The sequence below is a fragment of the Trichoplusia ni genome, chromosome 17, assembly GCF_003590095.1.
Source record: "Trichoplusia ni isolate ovarian cell line Hi5 chromosome 17, tn1, whole genome shotgun sequence".
Classification (NCBI taxonomy): Eukaryota; Metazoa; Arthropoda; class Insecta; order Lepidoptera; family Noctuidae; genus Trichoplusia; species Trichoplusia ni.
In genome coordinates, this window is record NC_039494.1 from 2,640,294 (window position 1) to 2,664,116 (window position 23,823).

At 35.9% G+C, this 23,823-nt stretch overlaps 1 protein-coding gene and 3 long non-coding RNA genes across 4 annotated transcripts in view; all 4 read left to right on the forward strand.

Moving 5' to 3' along the window:
• The first annotated feature begins 80 nt into the window (after positions 1 to 80).
• Positions 81 to 815, forward strand: LOC113502499. The gene is made up of 2 exons (XR_003401356.1): positions 81 to 383; positions 727 to 815. It is a non-coding gene; the product is annotated as an uncharacterized LOC113502499 (long non-coding RNA).
• Positions 816 to 6,448: 5,633 nt separating this feature from the next.
• On the forward strand, positions 6,449 to 8,249 carry LOC113502547. The gene is made up of 2 exons (XR_003401362.1): positions 6,449 to 6,543; positions 7,237 to 8,249. It is a non-coding gene; the product is annotated as an uncharacterized LOC113502547 (long non-coding RNA).
• Positions 8,250 to 9,725: 1,476 nt separating this feature from the next.
• On the forward strand, positions 9,726 to 11,580 carry LOC113502548. The gene is made up of 2 exons (XR_003401363.1): positions 9,726 to 10,287; positions 10,957 to 11,580. It is a non-coding gene; the product is annotated as an uncharacterized LOC113502548 (long non-coding RNA).
• A 1,459-nt stretch (positions 11,581 to 13,039) lies between these two features.
• The window catches only part of LOC113502692 (rho GTPase-activating protein 100F), a 51,745-nt gene continuing 40,961 nt past the window's right edge, over positions 13,040 to 23,823 (forward strand). Inside the window, exons 1-2 of the mRNA XM_026884344.1 lie at positions 13,040 to 13,128; positions 13,287 to 13,463. Coding sequence (XP_026740145.1) covers positions 13,040 to 13,128; positions 13,287 to 13,463 — 266 coding nt within the window. The remainder of the gene's footprint in view (positions 13,129 to 13,286; positions 13,464 to 23,823) is intronic.

A 23,823-nucleotide genomic window follows, 5' to 3' on the forward strand; every position in this document is an offset into this window, starting at 1 on the left:
TTAATATCAAGAATTCTTAAAATAAATGTATGTCACATATAGATCGACTATTACATAGGATAGTAGTTTTTTTTTTAAACTACAACACTAACGTTACCATTGAATAATGTCATGTTGATGTCAATGTCACCATCGTAACATAGTTATTTGTTTATCGTCTGTAGTATTGTATTTTTACGTAGCAATTAGTATCCACGAATTAAACTGAGCCATAATAACTTAAAATGTCAGATAATTTCATTCCTCTAACTCAGAGTACGCCGGTTCAAGGCAAATGGCAACGTGAATACAATCAGCAACAAAGGTATCATAACAATCGTCCTAGTGGAGGCCCAAGACGTCATCAAAATAATTGGGGGAATGGCTCGAGAAGTAGCTATGGCGTAAGTAGCCTTTTCTTTCAACGAGAAAGAGTTTAAAACTTGTATCCTAGGTAATTCCAACGAACTTTTTATTCACAGCATAATACAGTTTGTAGATTATACTCGGTTTAGTTGTAACAACCTCTTTTTGTCCTTTGTACGTACCGTACCGACATAGCATTATCGTTCGTTTACGTTTTACTAAAACCAGCCCAGTCGCTAAATAGTGGACCTATACAATGCCCTTAAATCTATTAGTAGTTAGATAACAATTATATTTAAAAAATAACAAGTGACGTGCAGTATACACAAAAAAAAACTCTTTCTAATTGTATCTAAAACAATATTTTTAATACAATTTCAGAGCAACTCAAGCAACAACAGTTACGGGCAAGATCGGAGCGGTATAGATGCTTACCTACAGCCCTCAATGCTGCGAGACCCATGGGAAAATTTAAGAAGAAAACTACTTAATAATAGCATATAAATATAAGTTATAGTTGTAGGTATATGGACTATTTTATTATTAAAGAAATGCTTGTTTAAGCTTTTCATGCAATATGAATTGCAGTAGAATGTTTGCACTTACAATTTATTGCACTTTGTATCCAATTTTACTTGAAATTTTTGTAGTAGTAGTTATTTATAACTTACACCTGTATTACTTGTATAGAATAGGGATTGCTTCTCTTCTCCATTTGTTTAGGTACTTGAAGAAGTTGTGTCATTGCATAAGCCTCTAGCTAAATTATATTTTATTGACTGGCCTGTTTGGTCTACTGGTTTGTGGCCCTGACTGCTGTACTGGACATTGTTGGTTTGATTTCCACCCAAAATAAATGTGTCTGTGATGAGCAGAATTATTTATTTTGTATCTGGGTGTCATCTATATTTAGAAAAATAGTACGTTTATCACTTGTCTAGTACTCATAATACAAGTTTGCCTTAGTTTGAGACTAGATGATTCTGTACGAAATTTATGGAATATTATATTATTCAAGGGTATTTTTTATAGAAAACTCTTTATATGAAAATGACAAGTGTTAATCACATGACTAAAAAAATAAAATGAAGATTTCTAAATAATAATAGATGCTAACAATTGTAAAATATCATTTAGCTAGAGGGGTTATGGCAAATGTTGATAGAAAGTTTCTTCTAAAAAGTTCATTACCAAAGGATAATATACCTACCTTTTTAGTTTAAAGTATTCTTACATTGTATTAATTGAAAGCATAAATTAAAAGTGTAAGGAGTTCAAAAAAGTAAATAAAAAATGTATTATATTTTGGACCTTATTATTGTTTCTTTGATACCTGAATAAGATTTTGAGTGAATATCAATGTCCATTATGAATAGAATTACTCTCATTAAATCTTAAAAACGATATAGTCATCCAATTTACACATCTGTGTTCTGTTAAGGTACTCTATTTGTTAACAATCTTATTCTACAGAATGTATATTTATGCGTTTTCAAACTGACACATATTAAAATCTTTATATTTGTGAGACAGCAGAATGCACAATCTATCAATCTACTTTGAAAGGTGGTAGACCCACCATAGCCGATAACTTATTTAATATGTATGTACACATGCATGGTAGTGCCAGAGTTTCTAACAATTTAAGGTCTTTTCTCAATACTCATCATTTCACAGAGTCATTCATTCTTCTGGTGGGCAGTTTCAACTAGTTTCTGCCTGCTTTAAGTAGATATCACCAGCAGAAGTCCATGTATGATAATAGGTGCTGCTGCAGAGTTCTTAAATTACAAATACTTGGTGATGGCCTCCCTTTTCCCGCACGTAGGATCCAAATCGGCCCATTGTGCGATACAAACTATTTTTTCTTGTGTTCGCACGAATATCGCCCTAATAATTAATGAACATTAGCAAATATTTCGTAATTAAAACCATTCTGGAATGCATTCAGTAATTAAAGTATTGTTCTAATTATATCATAGGTACATACCTAATAATCAAAGTATAAACATTCTAGTACTTACATGTAGTCAATAAACACGTCCTTACCCCTTTATCTTTGCGTAAGTAATTAAAATAAATCAATTCAGAGTTCTCTTGCGCAGTGACCCAGTCAGTCGTCGAGGTTTGAACTAATAAAATACTCTGGAAAGGTGCGGTTTTGTTTTTACGTAGCTGCAAAATTATATTGGATAACATGCAGTTTTGGACTTTTCTGTGGTGTGTTTTTCTCTATCTGGCGTTAGTTCTCGGTAAGTTTACGTGTTCTGTCATCTGTGAGATGTTTTATGTATGTTGTCTTTGTCTTTATTCAATGCGTTGTAGCATTGCATCCATATTAATCCATAATAGGTATACATCAGTTTATGCAATATAATAGTATGCTATAAAAGATGCTTAAAATCCAGTTCATGACAGTGAATAGGTGCCTATAAAACTGTGGTACTTCGGGATTAACCGTTTTAACTTATGGAAACTTCGTTGCAAACTTGCTTATAACAAAAGTTAGTAACTCGTACAACTCAGAGAAGATTAGTTAGTATCGTGTGGTGAGCACTTCTGTTACTTAACCATAGTTTAGTTTACCTTGTCAAGTATAGATGTCGTTGTAACTAATGAATTGGAGGATTTGTTGGTTTTCAATGAACTGTTTATTTTTTTTATCAATTATTAAATAAAGAACCTGAACCTAATTCAAAAAATCTGCAAATAATTATATCTAGTTAATATCTAGTTGTAGCTACCACCGTCTTTTTGAGCTTAACAATAAATACGCAACAATGTTTCAAAGATAGAAGAGTAGCTAATGTTTTTATTACAAAATTTCATCAAAATTCGTTTTTCTAAGCATAGACTCCAACTTTCGCCCTAATCAGTTCAGAGACCTAACGCGATAATCAATGTTCAAAGCTCTGTACAGGAGGAGGCCTGTGTCCATCTGTGTGTGGGACATTTGTTGGATGGTATACTAATACCGTGATAGTGTGTAGTGTCCTTAACTTAGAGCCTAATTTCTATTTTCTTTTATCATAAGACATTGTCCCCAGCGATCTGCCCCGACGGAGAATATAACCCTGGTCCCAACTGTGGTCTCGAGCCATCGTGTTCAACGAGAAGCCTCCATGCTTACCCGAAGGTCACCTGCGACTGTTGGTGCATCCCTGGGACCTACAGAAGATTGGATACTAATGCTTGTGTTCCGATAAGTGGTTGTCATTTATAGATTAAAGTAGGTTATATTGTCTTTGCATCAGTTCGTTTTAGGTAAGTTTTGAAATGCAGTGGAATGGTGTGATAGCCTGTTGTAGGATGTTCCAATTTTAAGTAGGTATGTAATGAAGCGTGAAAGCCTGTGCCTGAACCATGAGCTCTTGTGCTAGGAGAAAGGGCATTTATTCGGAAAGCGTCTATACGCTACGCACTAGCAGTTTGCAGCGACGACGTCTCTCTTCCCTGACAGCAACAATCTTTTTCTAAACTCATGATAAGGGCAGCTCGATAAGCCATCCCCAAAAAAAATTAGGCCCATGTACAAATGCATAGAAAACCTATAACAATTAAGTGAGGCAACGGATTACTTACGCATATACACCGTGATTTTTTAGTCGTCTTACAAAAGCAGCCCATTTCATGTATCCAATGACTGATGATGATAAAAAAAATAGGTATTTCTGAGATTTGAATAAATTTAAAATGCAATTTCTATTCAATATTATGATGCAATTCGTAGTTTTTTAGAAACACAGCTCTGTTGCGAGCGCGGTCCGAGCCTTGTAACAATGGAGAGGGGCGCGGGCGGCGGCGTTTTAATCATTTTTAAGAGGATATATCAGATATATCATGTTTAATTTTTCTTGGTACTTATTATCTTAGTTGACGATAAAAAAATAATTATCACCCCTAGGGCTTTTTGTAAGACGACTAAAAAATCGCCGTGTACCTATATCAGTATTGGTCGACTAGTTCGAAGACTTTCAAATATGTCTTTCAATCATGAGCTGACGCGGCGGGGCCACAAGATCATAATAAAGGATTCCGGTTGGGTTCAAAACTAGTTGGGTAATCCCGATAAATACGCGTGATTAAAACGTCGCATCATTTAATAATGAATCATCCTCACGAAAGTTAGGTACTATAAAAAAAACCTAAAACTAATTCAGCTTTGTATGTAGTAATTTAAGGAAATAAATGTATTATTATTAAAATCTTTTTTACTTACCTTATTTCCTTAACACAGTTCTCGTGTTCTAAGTTTCTAACTTATAAGCTAGCAGAAATAATTAGCGTGTCAAAAAAAGATACATTTGCCGCCTCTATGACTGAAGCGCAAATTAATAAAATTATAAAGTGGAGGCAACAGACCATGACGAGTATTATTCTCAAAGAATTATCTTGATTAGTCATGTTGGTCTCTATATTATTTTATACTTGGAATTGCGTAGTCCAGAAGAAAGGCTAAGGTTTTTTATAAGGAATATGGTAAGGTGATGTCCCTGTAACAGACCAGGTACGTGGGTACGGACGGTCAAGAAAGTGGTTTGCCAGTTTTAACAGAATCTTAAATCTGACAAAAAATTTAAAAAGTAATCCAAAGAATATCGGTTAGATACTATTTTTACCCTAAGGTGAGTTAATAAATGACTTTCCTGATTGACCATACCTGTTATTAATTCTGCTTTCGTAGTATACAGTTTTAAAGGCTAAGCAGTTATTAAAATAGGTATAATAAAATCAGTAAATAGGAAACGTCGATGTGACGTGTTTCTTATTAACTTTTGTTACAAGGCGGTGTCCATCTATAATACCGTCAGTGACTTATCTTCAGTTTAATAGCCCTATAAATCTGGCCTAGGTTTCTATGGAACATGACTGACGCATGATTATTATTTAAACCAAATGTATTGACTAACTGTCTTGCTTCCCAAAACTACGTTGTCCCGGTACTTAACATTGCCGAAAAACCCTCATCATCATAAATATAATGTATCTAACTAGCAAAAATTTTAGAGATAAACTATTTTTATCGATATGTCGATGTCTGCAATTGAGCTGCAGCTCTGAAGCTTTGCCTGAATAGAGTTTTGCAACAGCGTTTTCTGGTTGCTAGCCATATTGGTCTAGTCTAGCTAGCACATTGGTCTAGCTGTAAGTAGGTAATAGGACACAGGTTTAAAGCGTGTTGGTGTGAAATAAGACGATACGCTGATTGCGGTGGTGGTGCAAAGGTAATTAAAGCTCTACCCCAACATGTCTCAGGAATAGGTATACCTACCTACTAGTGGCTACTAGGTAGTTTATTAAAAAGCGTTTTGCTGTGAACCCACCAAATGGGTAACTGGTAAGTATTGCTGACAGGCCCAGGAATAGGTACCTACTAACTCCGTTGGCGCAGCGACCCAAAATGTTTCTTGGCCTCTGATACGAGAGAGCGCCATTTTACCCGATCTTTGGCCACTTCTCGCCAGTAATCGGTAGGAAGTGCCTGAAGGTGCGCCTGGACTGTATAACTCCAGTGATATCTGAAGCGGACAACCGAGCGCCTACTTGGTATGCTGGTAAGAGAAAATCCCTAAATAATATTTCAATTAGAGGTAAATATTGAAGATATATCTAAAAAATACTACTTATGGAATAAAATTTGAATTTAATTACTATACTCAGCTAGTTACTCACAAGATATACTGCTGACACCTATTGTTACGATACATTTGTACCAAACACGTGAGAATCCTGCTTGCGTCACTCATCAATTTGCGCGATTCGAACTCTGATTACAGTTTTTCTTTACATTTTTGTTTATTAGAAGATAGTCATAGATATACGTTTGCTGTCTGTTATTTCTTGTATATTTCAAAATCTTGCTAAGAACGAAACATATAACACAAAACATTAACATGATCTTGAATCGGAATTCAACGTTCATTGCTTCTTTTGTTAACAAGCACTTTTTGCAACAGACTTTAATAATCCAATGTACGTGACTATTGTTGAACAGGAGCCCTAAAATGTAGCAACGAGTTTGGCGAATTCACAGATTTGTGTAGCATTTTAGCGGCACTGATAATCGAGGTGAAGATGTTATTTAAACAGTGATGTCGTGGGATCATTACCATTCGAGTTTGTGTGAGTGAACCGTGAACATGACGCTCAGAATCGTTGTTTTGTTTGTGTTTTTAATTAGTTTCCAACACTCAATCGGTGGGTATTTTGAAGATTGATTGTCTAATATTGAGTGAACTAAGAGTGTGCAGTGTACAAGTGATTTTGTATTGTCTCATTATTTATTGTAACCAGTTTTAGTGTTGAGGCTAGATTTATTTATGTATGCGCGTTAATTTAATTGGTTATACTTACTTAGATATTTATATTTATAATGCTGTAGGTTGGTTGGTAATGCTCGTTCTTTGTATTTGTGTCATAAAGTTTTGTTTATTTAGAAGTCATAACATTATGCTCGTATAATAGTAAGTATTTTACGTGAAAAAAGCTATAAAATCTAAACTCGTGATTATATGACTTATGACGTTTGTAAACAATTGTTTATGTCCGGGAGTAAACGGAAAAACCCACAGCAGACTTCTCATTCGTTTCTTATTCATTTGGGTTCTCCAAATGTTAATAGCATCGGTGTGTGTAGATTATATGGATACATAATTACAAGCAGAAATTATTATGATAACAATTTTTTGGTTTTGAATCTACATTTTATCCATTCAAGCTTCGTTAGCTACAACCTTCTCAAATCCGAATGACTTACATCCCCATTTTGCTCCTCATCAACAAACCTACACGTAGAAGGTTTTTCTCATTCCTAGTTTTTTTTTCCTACTCCGTAATATCGGCTTAGAGGTCTTCGCACCTTCTCTAATACATCATGTCATAAATTTTCAGCGGATTGTCCTCCAGGGGAGTACGACCCTGGTCCCGACTGTGCCTTCGAAGTCATTTGCCCAGTTCCCGCACATTCTGCCAGGAGACACTACTGCGACTGCTGGTGCAACCCCGGCACCCTGAGGGACACCATCACCAACAAATGTGTTAAAAACGAGGACTGCTCTTATGTAAACATGCTTGATAAGCCTTTATTTAGGTTATAAGTGAGTTTCATCACTAATTTTATCAGTTTTTGACACCATGTTTGGTAGGCCTTGAATTTACCATCACCCTGCCAATCAAAACGGACCCTTGCCTTCTACAAAATAAACATATAACCATAAATTTTGAATATCAGGACATCGTAATTTTGGGAAGCAAAATTGTGTGTCATTTGTTTTTAATGATCATGAGTCAAGGTAGTGGTAGTGTTTCAATGGAAACCTAGCTCAGATTGACAGGACAAACAGAATAAGTGATAGATACAAAGGACTAGTAAAAGCCAACAATGTTCTAAGTTAAAGTAGTTAAGGGCACTCTATGAGAACAGAAGTCAATTTTGAGCATTGCTATGAACTGGGCTTTTGCATATTATTTCCGCTAATTGGGTCACACAGTCACTTCGTCTGGTCTAAACCGGAGTGAACCAGGATTAACTACAAAAACATGTTGGCGTTATATCTAGTGTAACTTGGTTATTTTGTTTTACCATTGGATCTACGCTTAGCTGTAGAAGCATTTGACCTATTCAAGTTCAAGTTTAAACTTAATTACCTGTGCCTAAAAAAAGCGAAGATACGTCACCGATGTTTTCTTGTTTTTTTCTTAAGTTACATGCCTGTGATTATTATGGTTAATAGAGGCAAAAAATCAAATTATTGTAATTATTTTTAATAACAAATGTTGTTGATAACTGAGGCTTAGATATTTTTTTATTCAGTCTTGACCCGGACTAACTAACTATTGTAAATGTATGTACCTATTTTAAGACAAAACCTAGTGTTGATAATATTATTTAAATTTTAAACCAAGTGTCTGTTTTATTTATACCTAGTGATTTTAATAATTAAGATTTATGTGCATAATTGCGCTTATTAAATACAGAGTCTGCTTAGGTATTATTATAGATACTACGCAGTAATTAATATCTTAAAGTAAATTACTTTGGCCTAGGTTTTAATTTCATGCAATAAGATGTTAATCTTGATGAAAAAAATAGAGTTTTATAATCATTTGTACCTTAAAGTACTATGCCGAGTAATGAAGATTTTCGTCAAGCGACTACCAACAAAAAAACCTATTGCATTTTGTTTATTCGTTCATAGGCAATAATAGGCATTCGTCCTTAGTGACTAAAGACCCCGTCTACCTTGCACCAAGTCATCTTGGAGCCTACCACCATGTCTTAAAGCGAAATTTGCAGTTGTGGAATATGCTGCAGTAACGAATATAATCCATGTATGACGAGGGGTTCCACAAATATTCATGTAATATGCAGACTTAAAACAAGCATTTGTTGATCACAAAAACGCTTGTCTTTCGTGGGGATCGAACCAACGACGCGTCGTGCTCTGTGGATTTGACGTGGTGACTTCAACCATTCGGGTATCCGTGCAGTCAAATATCTCTCTTTCGCCACTGCGACCTGCTCTGGAATCAGAGGTCTCTGTACAGTGCACTTATACGGAAAAAATACCAGTATAATTAGATAAAACATTTATAAATTGACATCCAAGAAATGATTTGTGTATACGTCGGTCGTATTGAGGTCAGTGTGCTTAACATAACGTTCTTATCATTGACCCAGATATGTAAATGTGTCAGAACATAATATTTACAATTATTTTTACAGTTCGACATCCACGTGACTGCTTGGTACTAATGTACCTATTTATAAATATTTGTTCATATTAAATATATTAATTATTGTTGGTATTGTAAGTGGAGGACTAATTATTGTGAGTCATTTATAAAACATGTTTTAGTACACCCCTTTTGTCATCAATTCTTTGTACGAGAATAAAAATGTCAGGAAAAATATAATTTAACAACGTCTTTAGCAATAGAAATAATTATTTATTTATTGCACATTTTATCATGAAAATTATCAGCTGATAACAATTTTCTACGACGGCCAAATTTTTTTTTCTAAGTCCTAAACAAATTGAAACGTATGTCTTTTAATAAATAATACTCAGTTTTATGTGAAAAGAGTTTTACCGTTGAGGAAACTCGATCATAGGGAACCAGTCATCGGGGATTGATATCGCTCGCTTGTGGCTTACTACGAGCCTTTTTAGTGAGGCAAAAGAGAGACATCTCTATACTCTCTAAAGAACGATGTCCCTCTTGCACAGCTTTAACTGCTCAAAGACGTACATACTTACCGAGAGACACACTATGCCTGATTGTAATAGGTCTCATCACAGCCTAGCCTTTTCTTAACTATGCTGCATGGATCCAGCTACCAGTGTTTTATAAGGTGCGACTGCCTATCTGTCCTCCTCAACCCAGTTACCTGGGCAATACGATACCTCTTAGTTAAACTGGTTGTCAGACTCTCTGGCTTATTAGCTAGCCATTACTACCCGAAACGACTGTCAAAGATGTGCTAATAGCAGCTTAAGCTGAGACCCACCATTTAATGTGCCTTCCGAAACACGGAGAACTTCGGTATGTCATAGATGGTCACCCTTCCACCTTTCGACCGTTTCAAATGTAGCTTCATCTGAGATTGATCAACAGGTAGACTTGTATATAAGGCACATTTACATTTAAATAGTTTTACGATTTCTTGTATTGTGATTTTGGTTAATGAGTCACTATGATAATACCGAAAAGGTATTATATAATCATAGCAATTCCTATTAAACGCGTATAAAATTAACTGCATTTTAACGACAAAGTTATTTATAAATTGTAAATATAAATGATTGAATCATTAAAGCCTTTTTAAGAACCTGCGAGACGTGTTGTGTGATCACTTGTAATTGTGTTTTCAAATCGACAACATGAGGGTAACAATTGTTATATTGTGTGTATTTTTAATTGGCCTGCAAATGTCAGTTGGTGAGTAATTAGTTTTTTATCGTTCATTATAAGTATTTGACATGTAAATTTGACGTGTTAATTAAAAACTTAACTTTTTCAGAGTGCTTAGTGGTTATGTAGATTCACTTTATTTCATTGATTTAAAAGTTGATAATTATAATAATTGTTGGCAATGATGACCTACGACTGCACTGTATAAAGTATCAAAATACTTTGTGAAATCGAAAGAATAAATCCATCATTTTAGTTTTTCATTAAAAATTACCAATTTAGGTTAGGTAGTAGGGTTACGTATTCTAATAGGAACACTGATAAGATTTTACTACTTGTGTGTCTGTCTGTCACAATCAATAATCTCAGCCAGCTATCTCCCACAGCCATTTAAAACTTTTAGAAATGGAAGTCTCTTAGAACAAAAAAAATTGAAGCCATTTCAAGCGACTTTTACTTTACAATTAGCCCGGATTATTATACCGAGTTCCTAGGTTTGATGCCAACCCAGGACATAAATTTGAGCGATGGAAACGACAAAAGGTTGTAAATTTTCCATAAAAATTAAAAATATAATATACTTAAGTAATTATCTTTATCACTCATCTTCTTCTTCAAGTTTTACTTAATTTAAACTAGATGGCGTTGTTTGATTGCAGTAGAAATGTTATGTCTGATGACAATGTACCTTTTCAGCTTGTCCACCTGGCCAGTACAATCCGGGTCCTGACTGTGCTTTTGAAGAGATATGCCCTCTACCAGCCCACGCGAGCAGAATGCACTACTGCGACTGCTGGTGCATCGCTGGCACTGTTCGGGACACAGCCAATCACAAATGTGTGAAGATAGAAGATTGTACTGTGTATAGTTTTCCATAAAATCATTTTTGTATTTTATTAGTACCAAGGCATCCTCCGGACCCCCTCGATACTCGAGACTCGATAAAAATAAAGCAATATTCAAAAATGCAAACAACATGATTTTCCGCGAAAAATAATCTTAGAATTAGCTTCCCGTGCCACACCTGCATACATAATAAGGATCAGCAGTTTATAATTTTGCAGCAGTTTTAAAAAAAAAGAGTAATTCACTAAAGCTTGCTAGAAAATAGTTGTTTTTAATGACTCCAGAACTACGTAATAAAATACAAAGAACACCAGATTTAGAACAAGTGAGGATCGAACCTGTGCATACTGGGTTTAGTGTGATGCTTACATAGGCCTCAGTAAAATAAGATCGACCTTTCCCGAAATACTCTGTTTACTAGTAATACTTTACTACTTATAAGAACTACCGAATAAATGCATTTACCAAGTTGAAGCGGTTTTTTTAAAGATTGTCCCTTAGTTTGTCTGTTTGTTCGTCAATAACGACTAAACAAGTCAACCCGTCGGCATCGTGATGAAAATTGACAAGGATGGTCTGTCAACTGGAGAGGGACTTCAAGTAGTTTTTATGTCAATGGTAATTTCTCAAATCCCGGAGGATATAAATGGGTTAGGACTGGTTTACAATAAAAAAAAACTTTTTAAAAACATTGCAAAACTTACTGGACCACAGAATCCATTCATACCACAAAAAAGGATGGAAAAAACAGTAATCCAGTGACTTCTGAAAAAAAAAAACTTGATGTCGTGTTTATTTCGTCGTGATGATGATCCCCATAAGAAATTTATATTGTATTTATAGGAACTATATTAGTTTTAGGTAAGTTTAACAATAACTGGGCCACTAAAATTTATCTAGTATTTACGGAATTCCGTTCAAAAGTCAATCAACAGATATCAAGATGGATCCAACGAAATAGGTTTGGAATTGGCCAATTATTGAAACACACCCATCCGTAATTGCACTCCGCTAACTCAAGAGTAGCAATGTTAGGTTGTAGAGAAATATTGTTTTATTGTGAGTATTAATTTACTGTAGGTACGAGTACATATGACCGAAAGAGTATGAGTAACAAAATGTTTTTTTCGAAATTCCCAAACCTTTAATGAGATGATTTTTAAAAATTCCTTTGAAGTACTTTTTTAGTTATCCAAATTTCCGAATTCCGGAAAATAACGCAAGAGTTCCTTTATTTGAAGACGACGTTATTTTCATAAGCAATGAATACGAACTACTAAAATATATTAAACATAAAACAATCAACTTAAATAAGTCAACACTCGATGCTTTCGCCACGACCACGACGCGGCGACGTCCAAAGGTGGAACTAAAATAAATATAATTTACTAAATTGCCCTAATCAATTCTGTTGAAGACCACGCTATTTCGAAATTAGGCCCTTATGACCTTGATATGCAGATTCTATGGCGTCCTCACTTTTTATGTGTGGAGATTGTGACTGATAAGACATAGTCTGTTTGGTCAGTCTTAGCGATAGACAGGATACTAAGCTGAATCCCTGGGAGCCTGACGTCAACAGAGGTAGCTCCGAAAAAAGATGGATAGAGAAAGAAGTACCTCTGTCAGGCATTCCCAACCAGATGTTTCGAGGACCACCAGTATTCCACAATAGATAAAACATGGTATTGGAATGATTGGGGTAGTGGGAGCGTCTCGGGCAACTGTGACGGGCGTATTACGTAGCTATATATCTAAACTCTTCAAATTCTGATTGTGAGCAATTGGCGTATTCCTTTAAATAATTTTAGCTTTATATTTATTTTCACAATTTTAGAGAGAATGCATTGTATTATACTTTTATGTGCATTGTATTTTCTTTGCACTTCGTCAACTGTGCGAGAAGTACAGACGTGTGCACAAGAACTTGCACATGGTATTCATTGACCTCGAGAAAGCTTATGATAGGGTGCCTCGTGAAGTGTTATGGTGGGCTATGAAAGAGAAAGGTGTGCCTGGAAAGTATGTGGAGTTAATTCGTGCTATGTACAGGCAATCTTGTACATACGTCCGATCGTCTGCTGGCAACTCCGACCAGTTCAGTGTGGCAGTGGGCTTGCACCAAGGGTCGGCATTAAGCCCTTACCTCTTCTTGCTGATTATGGATGCCCTTACGGCAGACATACAGGAAGAGGCACCCTGGTGCCTCTTCCTCTTCCACAACAGAAGCTGGAGAGTGTGGGCTTGAAAATCAGCAGAACAAAGACAGAATACATGTTCTGCGATTTCGGCGGTCTCTCCAGTCCTGAAGCTATAAAGCTTGTTGGTGTGCGCCTTCCAGTCTGCTCCGACTTCCGGTATCTTGGTTCATTCATTCAGAGCGTTGGCGAAATAGATCGGGCGGTTAAGCACCGAATTAACGCAGGATGGATGAAATGGCGGCAGGTAACGGGAACGATTTGTGACCCCCACATTCCCCTTAAATTTAAGGGGAAGATCTATAAGACCATTGTCAGACCTGCTGTCTTGTATGGATCAGAGTGCTGGGCGACAAAAGGGATGAATGAAAGACAATTGCATGCAGCAGAGATGAGAATGTTAAGAGGAATGTGTGGTGTTACGAGAGCGGATAGAGTAAGAAATGAGTATATAAGGGGAAGTTTGAAAGTGGCACCGGTTACAGAGAAACTACGTGGTAACCGGCTGTCATGGTATGGGCATGTTATGCGGAGGAATGAAAATCATGTGGTAAGGAAAGCGTTAAGCATGGATGTGGATGGATATAGGGGAAGAGGACGACCAAAGAAACGATGGATGGATTGTGTGAAAGACGATATGGCTGTAAAGTGTGTTTCTTGTGAGATGACGGCCGATAGGAAGGTATGGAAGAAGATGACATGTTGCGCCGACCCCAAATAAAATAATTGGAATAAGGGCAGGGGAATGATGAATGATGATGCATTGTAAAGTGGCAACTAGACTAGGAAATATAGTTAATGATATTGAATTGTTTCTTCGCCTTAACGCAAACTGTTTTTTGTTGCTCTACATTTATACCGCGACTTATTGTACAAACTAAACATTCACATAATTATTATAATATAATGCAATATACCTCCTAGGTTATGGCATTTTAGTCAGTATACTCAAACATACACAATCGGAATAAAGACATCTTAAAACTTAACAACACAACGACACAGTGCTCTTTACATTTTACAAGCAAATAGTAGAGTTAAACTTGAGTGTAAACACTTAATGAAATGTCCGCTCTAAGCTCAAATACTTCATATTCACACTTGACGTAGACGACACGTCTGCAGAGGGTCTACCTCGTCTTAAAGTAATATTAGTATAATTGTGGGATAGCGCTATACGTAGTGTAGAGCGGCATCTCTCTTTCACATCTAAAGTAACGTAGAGTCATTATTGTAACGTTTTAAATTACTTGGAAAACGGAATACTTAAAATAAAAACGTTTCTTTTTTCGAAACCCCTATAATGTTACATCGTCCAACGTTGTCTAGGACGTCATCAGGCACGTTTGGAGTGATGATCTGCGCAAGAGGGCTAGCAGGAGCTGGATGCGGGCACCCGAAGATAGAACTCGATGGCATGCAATTGGGGAAGCCTATGTCCAGCTGTAGACGAATATGGGTTGATGATGATGATAGTATTACATTAACACGTGGTGGTATACCCCAAGAGGACTTACTACATCTTTTAGTATCTGATACTTTTAGTTGTTTAAGCGAGATGCCGCTTTACGCCGTGTATCATGTTGTCTCCCTTCCACACTATAGTCTTGCTAGAAGAGGGGGTGGTAAGTCTGTACATAACTTAACCCGGAGGCGCCACCTATCGTTGTTTTCAGAACATTACACACGATTAACACTGGGGACGGTGTGGATAGATTTATTTCACGTTTTGGTTGTGATTGCAGTTATGTGTTCCCGATTTGGATAGTTTTATCCTTACTTAATAGATAATTATATATGTAGTTAAATTGGGCAATGGAATTATGAATATTTAAACACCCAATGTATAGTAAAAAAATAAAGTGACTTCATCTATAAACTTTGCGTACGGTACCTTATTGACGACATCTAATTTCAGTGGCTTGTAAGTAATGTCTCAAAAATAATATATCTTTCCTAAGACTAAAACAGTCTTTACAAGACACTCTAAAATTCACACTACCACAGACACACAGTAGAATGGAGTCGTATTCATTCGTAATTCGAAACGCTTAACCGTTGACAGTTGTGCCGTCACAGCATTCAAACATTGACAATTTGATCGTCAAAGCTCTTGAACACCCATACTGGGAGCCGGTGATCCAATGTGTCACTGAACAAATTCGATCTGTCGAGTACTAAGCTTGAATGGAAACAACTTTGTTGTTTTATGCTCTTTATTGGGGGTTCGAATTTTATGTTTTGGGTGTGTTTTAGTTGAGAAGACACTGGAAACTGGACACTTGATCATATTTAGAGAAAACTCGTTGCACTTAAAACTAAGATCTATGTAGAAGACATATTTATCAAAATATATTTTAGGTTAAGTAAAAAATATTTTAACTAAAAAAAATCCGCCTGATTGTGGAGAATCATGTTTAATAAGCAAATTCTGTTGTCACACCCTACATACAGTGTGTGAACAAATTACTTTAAGCTCACAATAGCTTTCAAAGAATAAAGCTATCGTGTTTCGCTGCAAAAAGATAACAAAGAAGTTATCAAGTCAATCCCTCAACTTTCTGAAAGAGATTGGCAAAAGAGTTTGCCGCAAGATAACGATATCGTTCGTATAAGGAAAACTGTAAACGCGGAAAACGTTAGTAAAATTTCATTAATTTGCTCGTAAGTAGGGAAGTGATCCGTTCGGGCGTTTCAAAGCCTCTGTTTGGTCTTGTATCCCTCGGAGGAGGCCTGAGGAGGGCCGAGGAGGGTCGAGGAGGGCCGAGAAGCCTCGTGTGGTTTTGACCGGCCTTTGTGCGGTCGGATGTAACCCTCGCCGTTGTATTGTAGCTTATTATCAGCCTAAACACGTTTGACTTTTAGCCCTTGTACGTAATTATTATACTCTTAATTATTGACGCTTTAGAAAATTACGAGTTGAATTAATGATGGTCGAGAGTGATGACGGTTTTATTTACAGTTTTGGGATATCAAGCGTTTATTGTAGGGACAAGTACGGCTTTATGTTGTAAGTACCTGTTGAAGTAAGTGACGTGTCATTGCTTAACTAGTAACATACTTAATTCTATGAATGAAACTCTGACACTATCTCTAAAATGTTTTGCATAAGAATAAGAAAAAACTGTCAATGTAGCTCAGTAGGGCACATAATGTTTCCTTGCATGTTAATTGATTTTGTGCTATGCGTCTGACCTATATTCGCGGCAAAGTATTAAGGACACCTATAGCGTCAGCGCTCCTCTCAAAGGAGTGATGTGAGCGAGCGATTAATAGGTCGTCTGGCGTCTCGGGGTGCACCGCGATGGTCTGGCGACCGGAAGCGGCTCGCACCGAATAATCGCATCGATCGCCAAAAAACTAACCCACATACGCACTGGCAGCGTAGCCGGAATTATTAATCGCGAGGAGTAAGGGGGCAAGGAGGGTGGGTGCTGCGCGCAGGCGCGGGCGTGCGGCGGGCACTTCGCGAGGAAGGCTCGCGCGCTCCGGCCGCGTCCAGCCCGCGGCGTCGCGATGCGCGAGCAGCCGGCCCCGCGGCCGCTCCCGCAAGCGCCGCGCTAACCGGTACCCATGCAGTGGCGAAAACTTACCAGGTTGAAGTCTTCGCCGGGCGGACAGTCGCGCGCTCGGAGGATGCTCTGCTGCGGCCGCAGGAAGGTATGCGATCCGATCGATAGCGCGCGCCGAAACCGGCGCCCCTCCCGGCCCGGACGCGACGCCGTTCACCGACCCCGCTCACTAATGCCTCACTAAATCATGCTTCTTCTTGATTTTCATCTTTCTTTATGTTGAGTTTCTGTGACTAAAGGTATTTATTGTGTCATTTTATGAAATTCGTAACCCGCCCTTGATCCTGATTTGAACTGATCAGGCCTTCTGTTTTATCTAATTTTTAATAACTATTTTCAATATCTATAAGTATTTCTAATATGATTATCATTCTATCCAGACCATTTGTCAAATATAATGACAATTTAAAAAATTCTAACCTAAAAATGCTTAAAACTCCCAACAATTAGTGAAGTTTCGTTAAAGGGCGGGTAATCAATCTGTGGGTCATATGAATGTGGGGCGTCTAATCGATCTTTATTCACAGCTTTCTGTGATATCACTCAAATGTAATTAATTGTCCTTCTATTATGAACTTTAATTACGGAGTTATAAATACTATTTTACTTTTTAGCTATTCTTGACAAAGGGTATAATTACTTTTATTATAAAATGATTTAATTCAAATGTTCTATAAGTAAGTGGATTTGTGAATGGTTTTGAATGTAACGCCTTAGGTACCTACTTGCAGCATCTCGCCATCTTGTCTAAGGATATTGGTACTAAGCTGCCGTTATAGTGAATCTGTGGAGGTTATTTCAGTCAAATAGTTATCTCGTATAGTTTTGGGTTATAACTTTATTATAGGTTACATTTTTATTGAAATAGGATGCGTGGGTGTGGATGTTGAATGTCAGTGCTGTATGTTGTATTGTGCCTATACGTATAATGATACCCATGAATAATAAATTTTAAGTTTACCATAATTATAATTAAGAGAACATTTAAATCTATGTCTTATTTCGTATACCATAGTACCTATATGTATACAAGTACATACTTACGTTTTATTTAATTTTACAATATAATTTTCTAAAGCAATGTCAGACAATTACGCAAAAAAAAATAGAATATTCTCTTCTATGTCATAATCAACTAATTACATCACAGCCATAATTAATAATATACTATGGCCTTTATTTTAATACTTAATTAAAGAGTATAAGTTTTTACATTATATCTAGGATTAGTTATAAACTTAAACCATAGGTTTGACCGAAATACAATGTAATGTAAATTTGCTTTTAAGTTATTTGTAGCTTGAAAAGGTATCTACTTAAATATTACTTATAATACTTACATTTACGTAGTACCAAGATAATTTAGGTATTTTTTTACAGACTTCATTAATATATCAAGATATTAGTAAAAGAAAGAATACTCATATTGAATTAAAAAGCATCATTAATCGAAATATAGGTTTGGTGAATTGACAGTGTAGTTTATTAAAAAAGGAGTGACAAAAGAAGGTCGGTATGTCATTTGTTTCTTATCCTCTTTTCAAGAAGATAAGAGGGTTAAGACTGAACATCACTTTAAGTAATAAAAATGTCTTCTCATTTAAGAAATACAATCGTAATGTAGGAGATATAGGCTGAGGATTCCTTAAGCTGTAAATATTCAAAATATTCAATCAATCAACTCAGGCTTGGTCTACTGCTGGACATGGCCTTCTAAAGTTTCGCTACATTACCCGGTTCTCTACCTTTCACATCTAGTTCGAGCCAGCTACAAAAAATGTTAACACACAAAATCCAGTTTCAATGTAACAGATTTGATCTCCATGAATAATATCTGTCAACATCCTGTAACCAAAAACGTCAGGTTATCCCGACGGCAACGAAAAAAATAAAATGACAAAAAATAAAAAGATAAATCCTAATCGAGGTACAAAAATAAGGTACTAATATTAATCGCTAAGATACCTATCTTTATATCGTAGTATCGTAGGGTCTGATTCGTGACACGGATCATTACAACGATGTCACAGTGAAACACGACAAATAAAAGTCGAACGTCATGTCTGGACGGCACGATTTATTGTTCATATATATTCTTACTATTATATTTAGTTTTTATTATGTACTAGCTAAGCATTGTGGTTTTACCCGCAGTTTCACCTTCTCATGAGATATAGGTGTGTGTATTTATGCTCTAATCAATTGCATCTGGACTCATTATGTTTTAAGAGAATATGTTAACAGTAATTTTACAGTATGTTCTTTAGACTCTCCTGTTTTTGATACTCCAAAATAAATTATTCCTAACAGACTCCAAGTCTCCAACAATTAGACAGGAGAAAATTGTAACATTAATTTTATGGTGCATTTTTTTCGAATTACCAATTTTCGAAACTGCTAACTTAATAATCCTTACACAGACTCCAGCAATTTTATACAAGTATACAGCTCAAATTTTAAATTTAATTATTTTATCATTTTAAAAACAGCAATTATCTCTCAATTGAACCAAATCATGTGTATTTACAGATCCTTAGTATAAAACTTACGGCCGCTTTCTATATTCGATCTCAATCCCTAATTTACGGATCGAGATTGACATTTGAATCCATTTACAACTTTTAGTGTTTCTATAACCGATCCATGGATCGTTTTCTCGATCTTTTTCTTAAATCTATCTTTGGGAGGGCGGATCGAGATTTTAGATTGGTATTTGTATGAAAGTGACAGTTATGCGTTTTCTATAACCGATCTCTGGTTTTGACAAATCGATTTTTGACGTTTTTGATCTATAATTGCGATCCCCAATTTTTTACGGATTGTAATGAGAAATCTGATAAAATGGAAATATTTTCAAGTGATAGTGATAGCGATCTTGAAGTATTAGCTCAGCTATCGGACTGGGATAGTAGTGACAGCGACGAAGAACAAACTCTGTCCTTAAAATTTGTAATTGTGATTGTGATGTAGGGTATCGAGTGGTTGTTCTGTACTTTACTTGTAAACGGGAGTCAAGGATTTAAGCTGAAGACCAGCGCTCAGTAATTCTTTTGGATTGCTAAGCATAAGCTGACGCTTAAACTTTTTTGCTTTCGGTATTATAGTTTTTGTGTACTAAGTACACTTTTACCAATATCTGTAATACTGGAATGAATAGATAACGATTATAATATTCTCGTTTTGATTTATTTATTTAAAATCATGAAGTATCATTACAGGGTTTAACCTAATGCGACAGCAAAGAACTTAAACTAAACAAAAATTGAAACACATTACATTATTAAAAACACATAAACACGTCAGTCTGATTTTGAAGAAGTTGGTGGTGTGGAGAGCTCTTGTAAGAGGTGCTTTGGCGAGCAAATATATTCTCGCTGTAGGAACTATCAGTAGGTGCGGGCTTCGCCGCCGCCACACGTAGCGGTCCGGTACACACACTCAAGCGCTGCAATACTTCCGGGTGATTCTCCACTCCACGAAGCACCTTCACCAAGTAGACGACCAGTGCAGCCTCCCGTCTCATATACAGTTGATTATTGCAAACCATGCCCAGAATAGAGTGGGATCCATGAGTAGGTAGAAAGGATACACCCCATACAGTTTCTTGTACAGATGGCGCGTGAACTTATTCTGAACGCGCTCGAATATTACCGCTGTATTCTATTCTATAACTGAGACATCGGAAAAACAAACAACAAATAAACTTGCGATTTTAAAATATATTATGTTAATGTCAAACTGACTGACAACTTTTTGATTGACTGACGTTCCGTTGCTCATCAATAAACGTTTATTGTCGTTTATGCTTTTTCTAATCTTGAGGTAGAATTGCAGTATTTGTCCGCTACGTCTTCCCAATCTTTTATTTTTGTATTTTTTGCAATTTCTAGTGATTATACATAAAATAGATAAGCTCTAAGAAAAAAGCCACCATTTTACTCATTAATAATCGCTGAAGTACTTTTTCTGCACATGCGTAAAACAAAACGTTTAGCAGGGCGATCTATCCGTTTTTTTTCGATGGATTTCGAGACGAGATCGATTAATGAAATGCAGATTCAAGCTCAATCGAGGGATTGAGTAAAATCTGGATTGATCGGAATCTTAGATTCGGGATCGAATATAGAAAGCGGCCGTTAGTCAATCAATACTATTCCTGAGTTAAAACTTCTTTGACAGTTGTGACTGGCCACTGACATGCCCCCACCCATTAGCAGCGTCCATTTAAACTTGGAACAACAGTTTTTTTTAATTATTGCATTTCAACACTTCTCTTAATTAAGATAATGATTTTAAAAGAGTTTACATTTAATTTGTAGGCCGTTCGAATGAAGTTCTACTTAAATTTGCTCAAAACTTAAAACTTTATTGCATTCTTACCATAAAGATGGTAACGGTAATGTTTGAAACTTACCTTAATACAGTACCTGTAAAAGTAGAGCAAACTCATCTAATACAAAATAGGTAAAATGTATTTATCAAAACGCAATTGTTTCATGCAAATCAATCACTGGTGCAAATCAAAACGATGAAAAGTCATAAACCTAAATCATAATTTGGTTATGTTACGACTCCCGCAGTAAGAAATTTAATCCTTGTGTCGCGGGGATATCACAAACATTGAAGTCACATGCGCGAAGACATCCAGACTCAGTACAAGCATTCGTGGATCATACAAACACTTTTCTTACGGAGGGTTCGTAATCGTTCGGTATCGAACTGCATCCATGCAGTTAACATCAGTCAGCCTGAACAAAGAGTTCGCAATCGAAATCAGCGCTTAAGAAATAAAATGGGTAACTAATAATTGTTGAATATCACGATCAATTTTCAATCGGTGTAGCCAGAAACTAAAATAGAACTGAAAGTTAGGTCATCATGTTATAAATATAGATCAGCCAAAATACAAATACCGTGAAAAATTGAATGCATTTTACAGAGCGGTATCCTATTTTGTTACCAATAAGGCTACTTTGCGTTGTCATAATGCCTGTTTTAGTAATTTGATGCTAAGTTTCAAAGTTTAAGACCTAAATACTTACATGAAAGTTCTTTTTCTTATTTTATGGCTGCCTTTCTTTCATGAATGAATAAAGCGGCATGTTAAGAGTGACTTAAAACGTTTCTTCGCTTAATTTTATAAGGGTGATTTAAAACGTTTCTAAATTTAGTTTATAAGTATTCCTGGGTGAGGCCAATGGTCCAATCATATTAATTTCTTTCAAACAATCTGTGTTTTTCAATTATCTAATTCGGGCGATCCTGGTTAATACGCTTAAGTAAACCGTTTGTTAAATAATCAAAATGTGTATTTTTTTTTCGGCTGTATTACAAACATTTTTTTACATTATTACTGTAAATAATTAAAGTTACACACATGGGATTTAGGTAAATCCCATGTTTTTTTACTCTTAATGGAGTTGGGTATGTTCTACTTAAAATATTAATCAACGTTCATTTTAACTGGTTCAAAAATGTTGAATTGTGAAAGAGGTACTTTTAATTACAGGTTGATTTTGAAGTGAAATTTTATAGCCGGGTAATAAGTAAAGCAAAGGCTTATCATGTTTTCTTTTAATATGAAAAAATATGAAGTAAAAAAAAATAAAAATTACCTACCCCATGATAGATCTTAAAAGACCGATTTACCTTAAAACGCTATCCCATCAAACCATTTACGATCTCATCGTATTGACTATGCCTCAACATATGCCAAACAACTTTAAGTACTGAAGTCTAGCGCAAGTTTTATCCAACTCTTTCAACCGTACTCGACAATACCGTTCCCATTCCACATTCAAACCGCCTCGGAACCGTCAGAGATAATCAACACCCGGTACAATATTGTGATGTGAAGTGACTCGACTCCATTCAACCTCTACGGTGACTTAGGGTTGACTACCACTGGCGGGGCGTGGCTTACGTCAAATTACAATAATCAAAGTGCTACGCGTGTTGAATAAATAAGTAACTTTCTTTGGGGTCTGACAGACCACTTGACAACTGTTTTGATGACGCAACAAGATGAAGTGTTGCCCGGTTTTGGGTTAATTAGCATAGTTCGGGATATTAAGTTAGCAGCTTTTAATGTTGAGGCGTTTAGTGATTGGTGAGAGTACTTTTAAGTGAATTTGATACATTGTCCGACTAGATTTTATGTGTAAGAGAAAAAATTATGAAGTACTCAAAGTAATGACAAGTTTTAAGATCTATAAACTACTTTGTTAAAATTTTATACTTCAAGGAATACGATTAACAAAGTTACGAGTATGTCTCAATATAATATCATTCAGCTTAAACCACGTTCAATATCGATTGTTTCAGCTAGCTTGAGCATAATATACTTAATTCAAATTCATTGCGAATAATGGCCATAAGAATCGCGCTTTCACTAAAAAGAAAAAAAAAATGAAAAAGTTCTAAACAAAGAGTTTCGATATAATTACGTTCCGGTTTATAGAAAACTTTATAGTTAGTTACACAATACACAACAGTCTGTTTACAGTACAAGATTAATGCTGTACGTTAACCAGTCATTATCCGTCTCGCTTGTGGGCAAAGCGTTTGAATATTAATGACAAATGGACGACTAGGAAAAACCTATCGCAATTTATGTAACAAACAATATTTAATTTGCTTTCATAGGTAATAGATTTTTCAGGCACACTGTACATTTAAAATAGAACTTAATGTTAAGCGTCACTGTGCCCATTTTGGCGTGAAATGTCAAAATATATTTGAGTTTCGACATAGTTTAATGTTGGTCAGCCCAATGTTGAATATTAGGGAAATAGTATCGCAACCGCAAAATATCTCCATCGGTATTCGGTACAAGAATTATATAATTCAAAGTCCAATCGGCGTATTGAAAATATATCTGGCTGTAGCATGATTACTAATGTTTTAAATTGATCCTAAAAACATAAACAAAAAAAATTGGGACATGT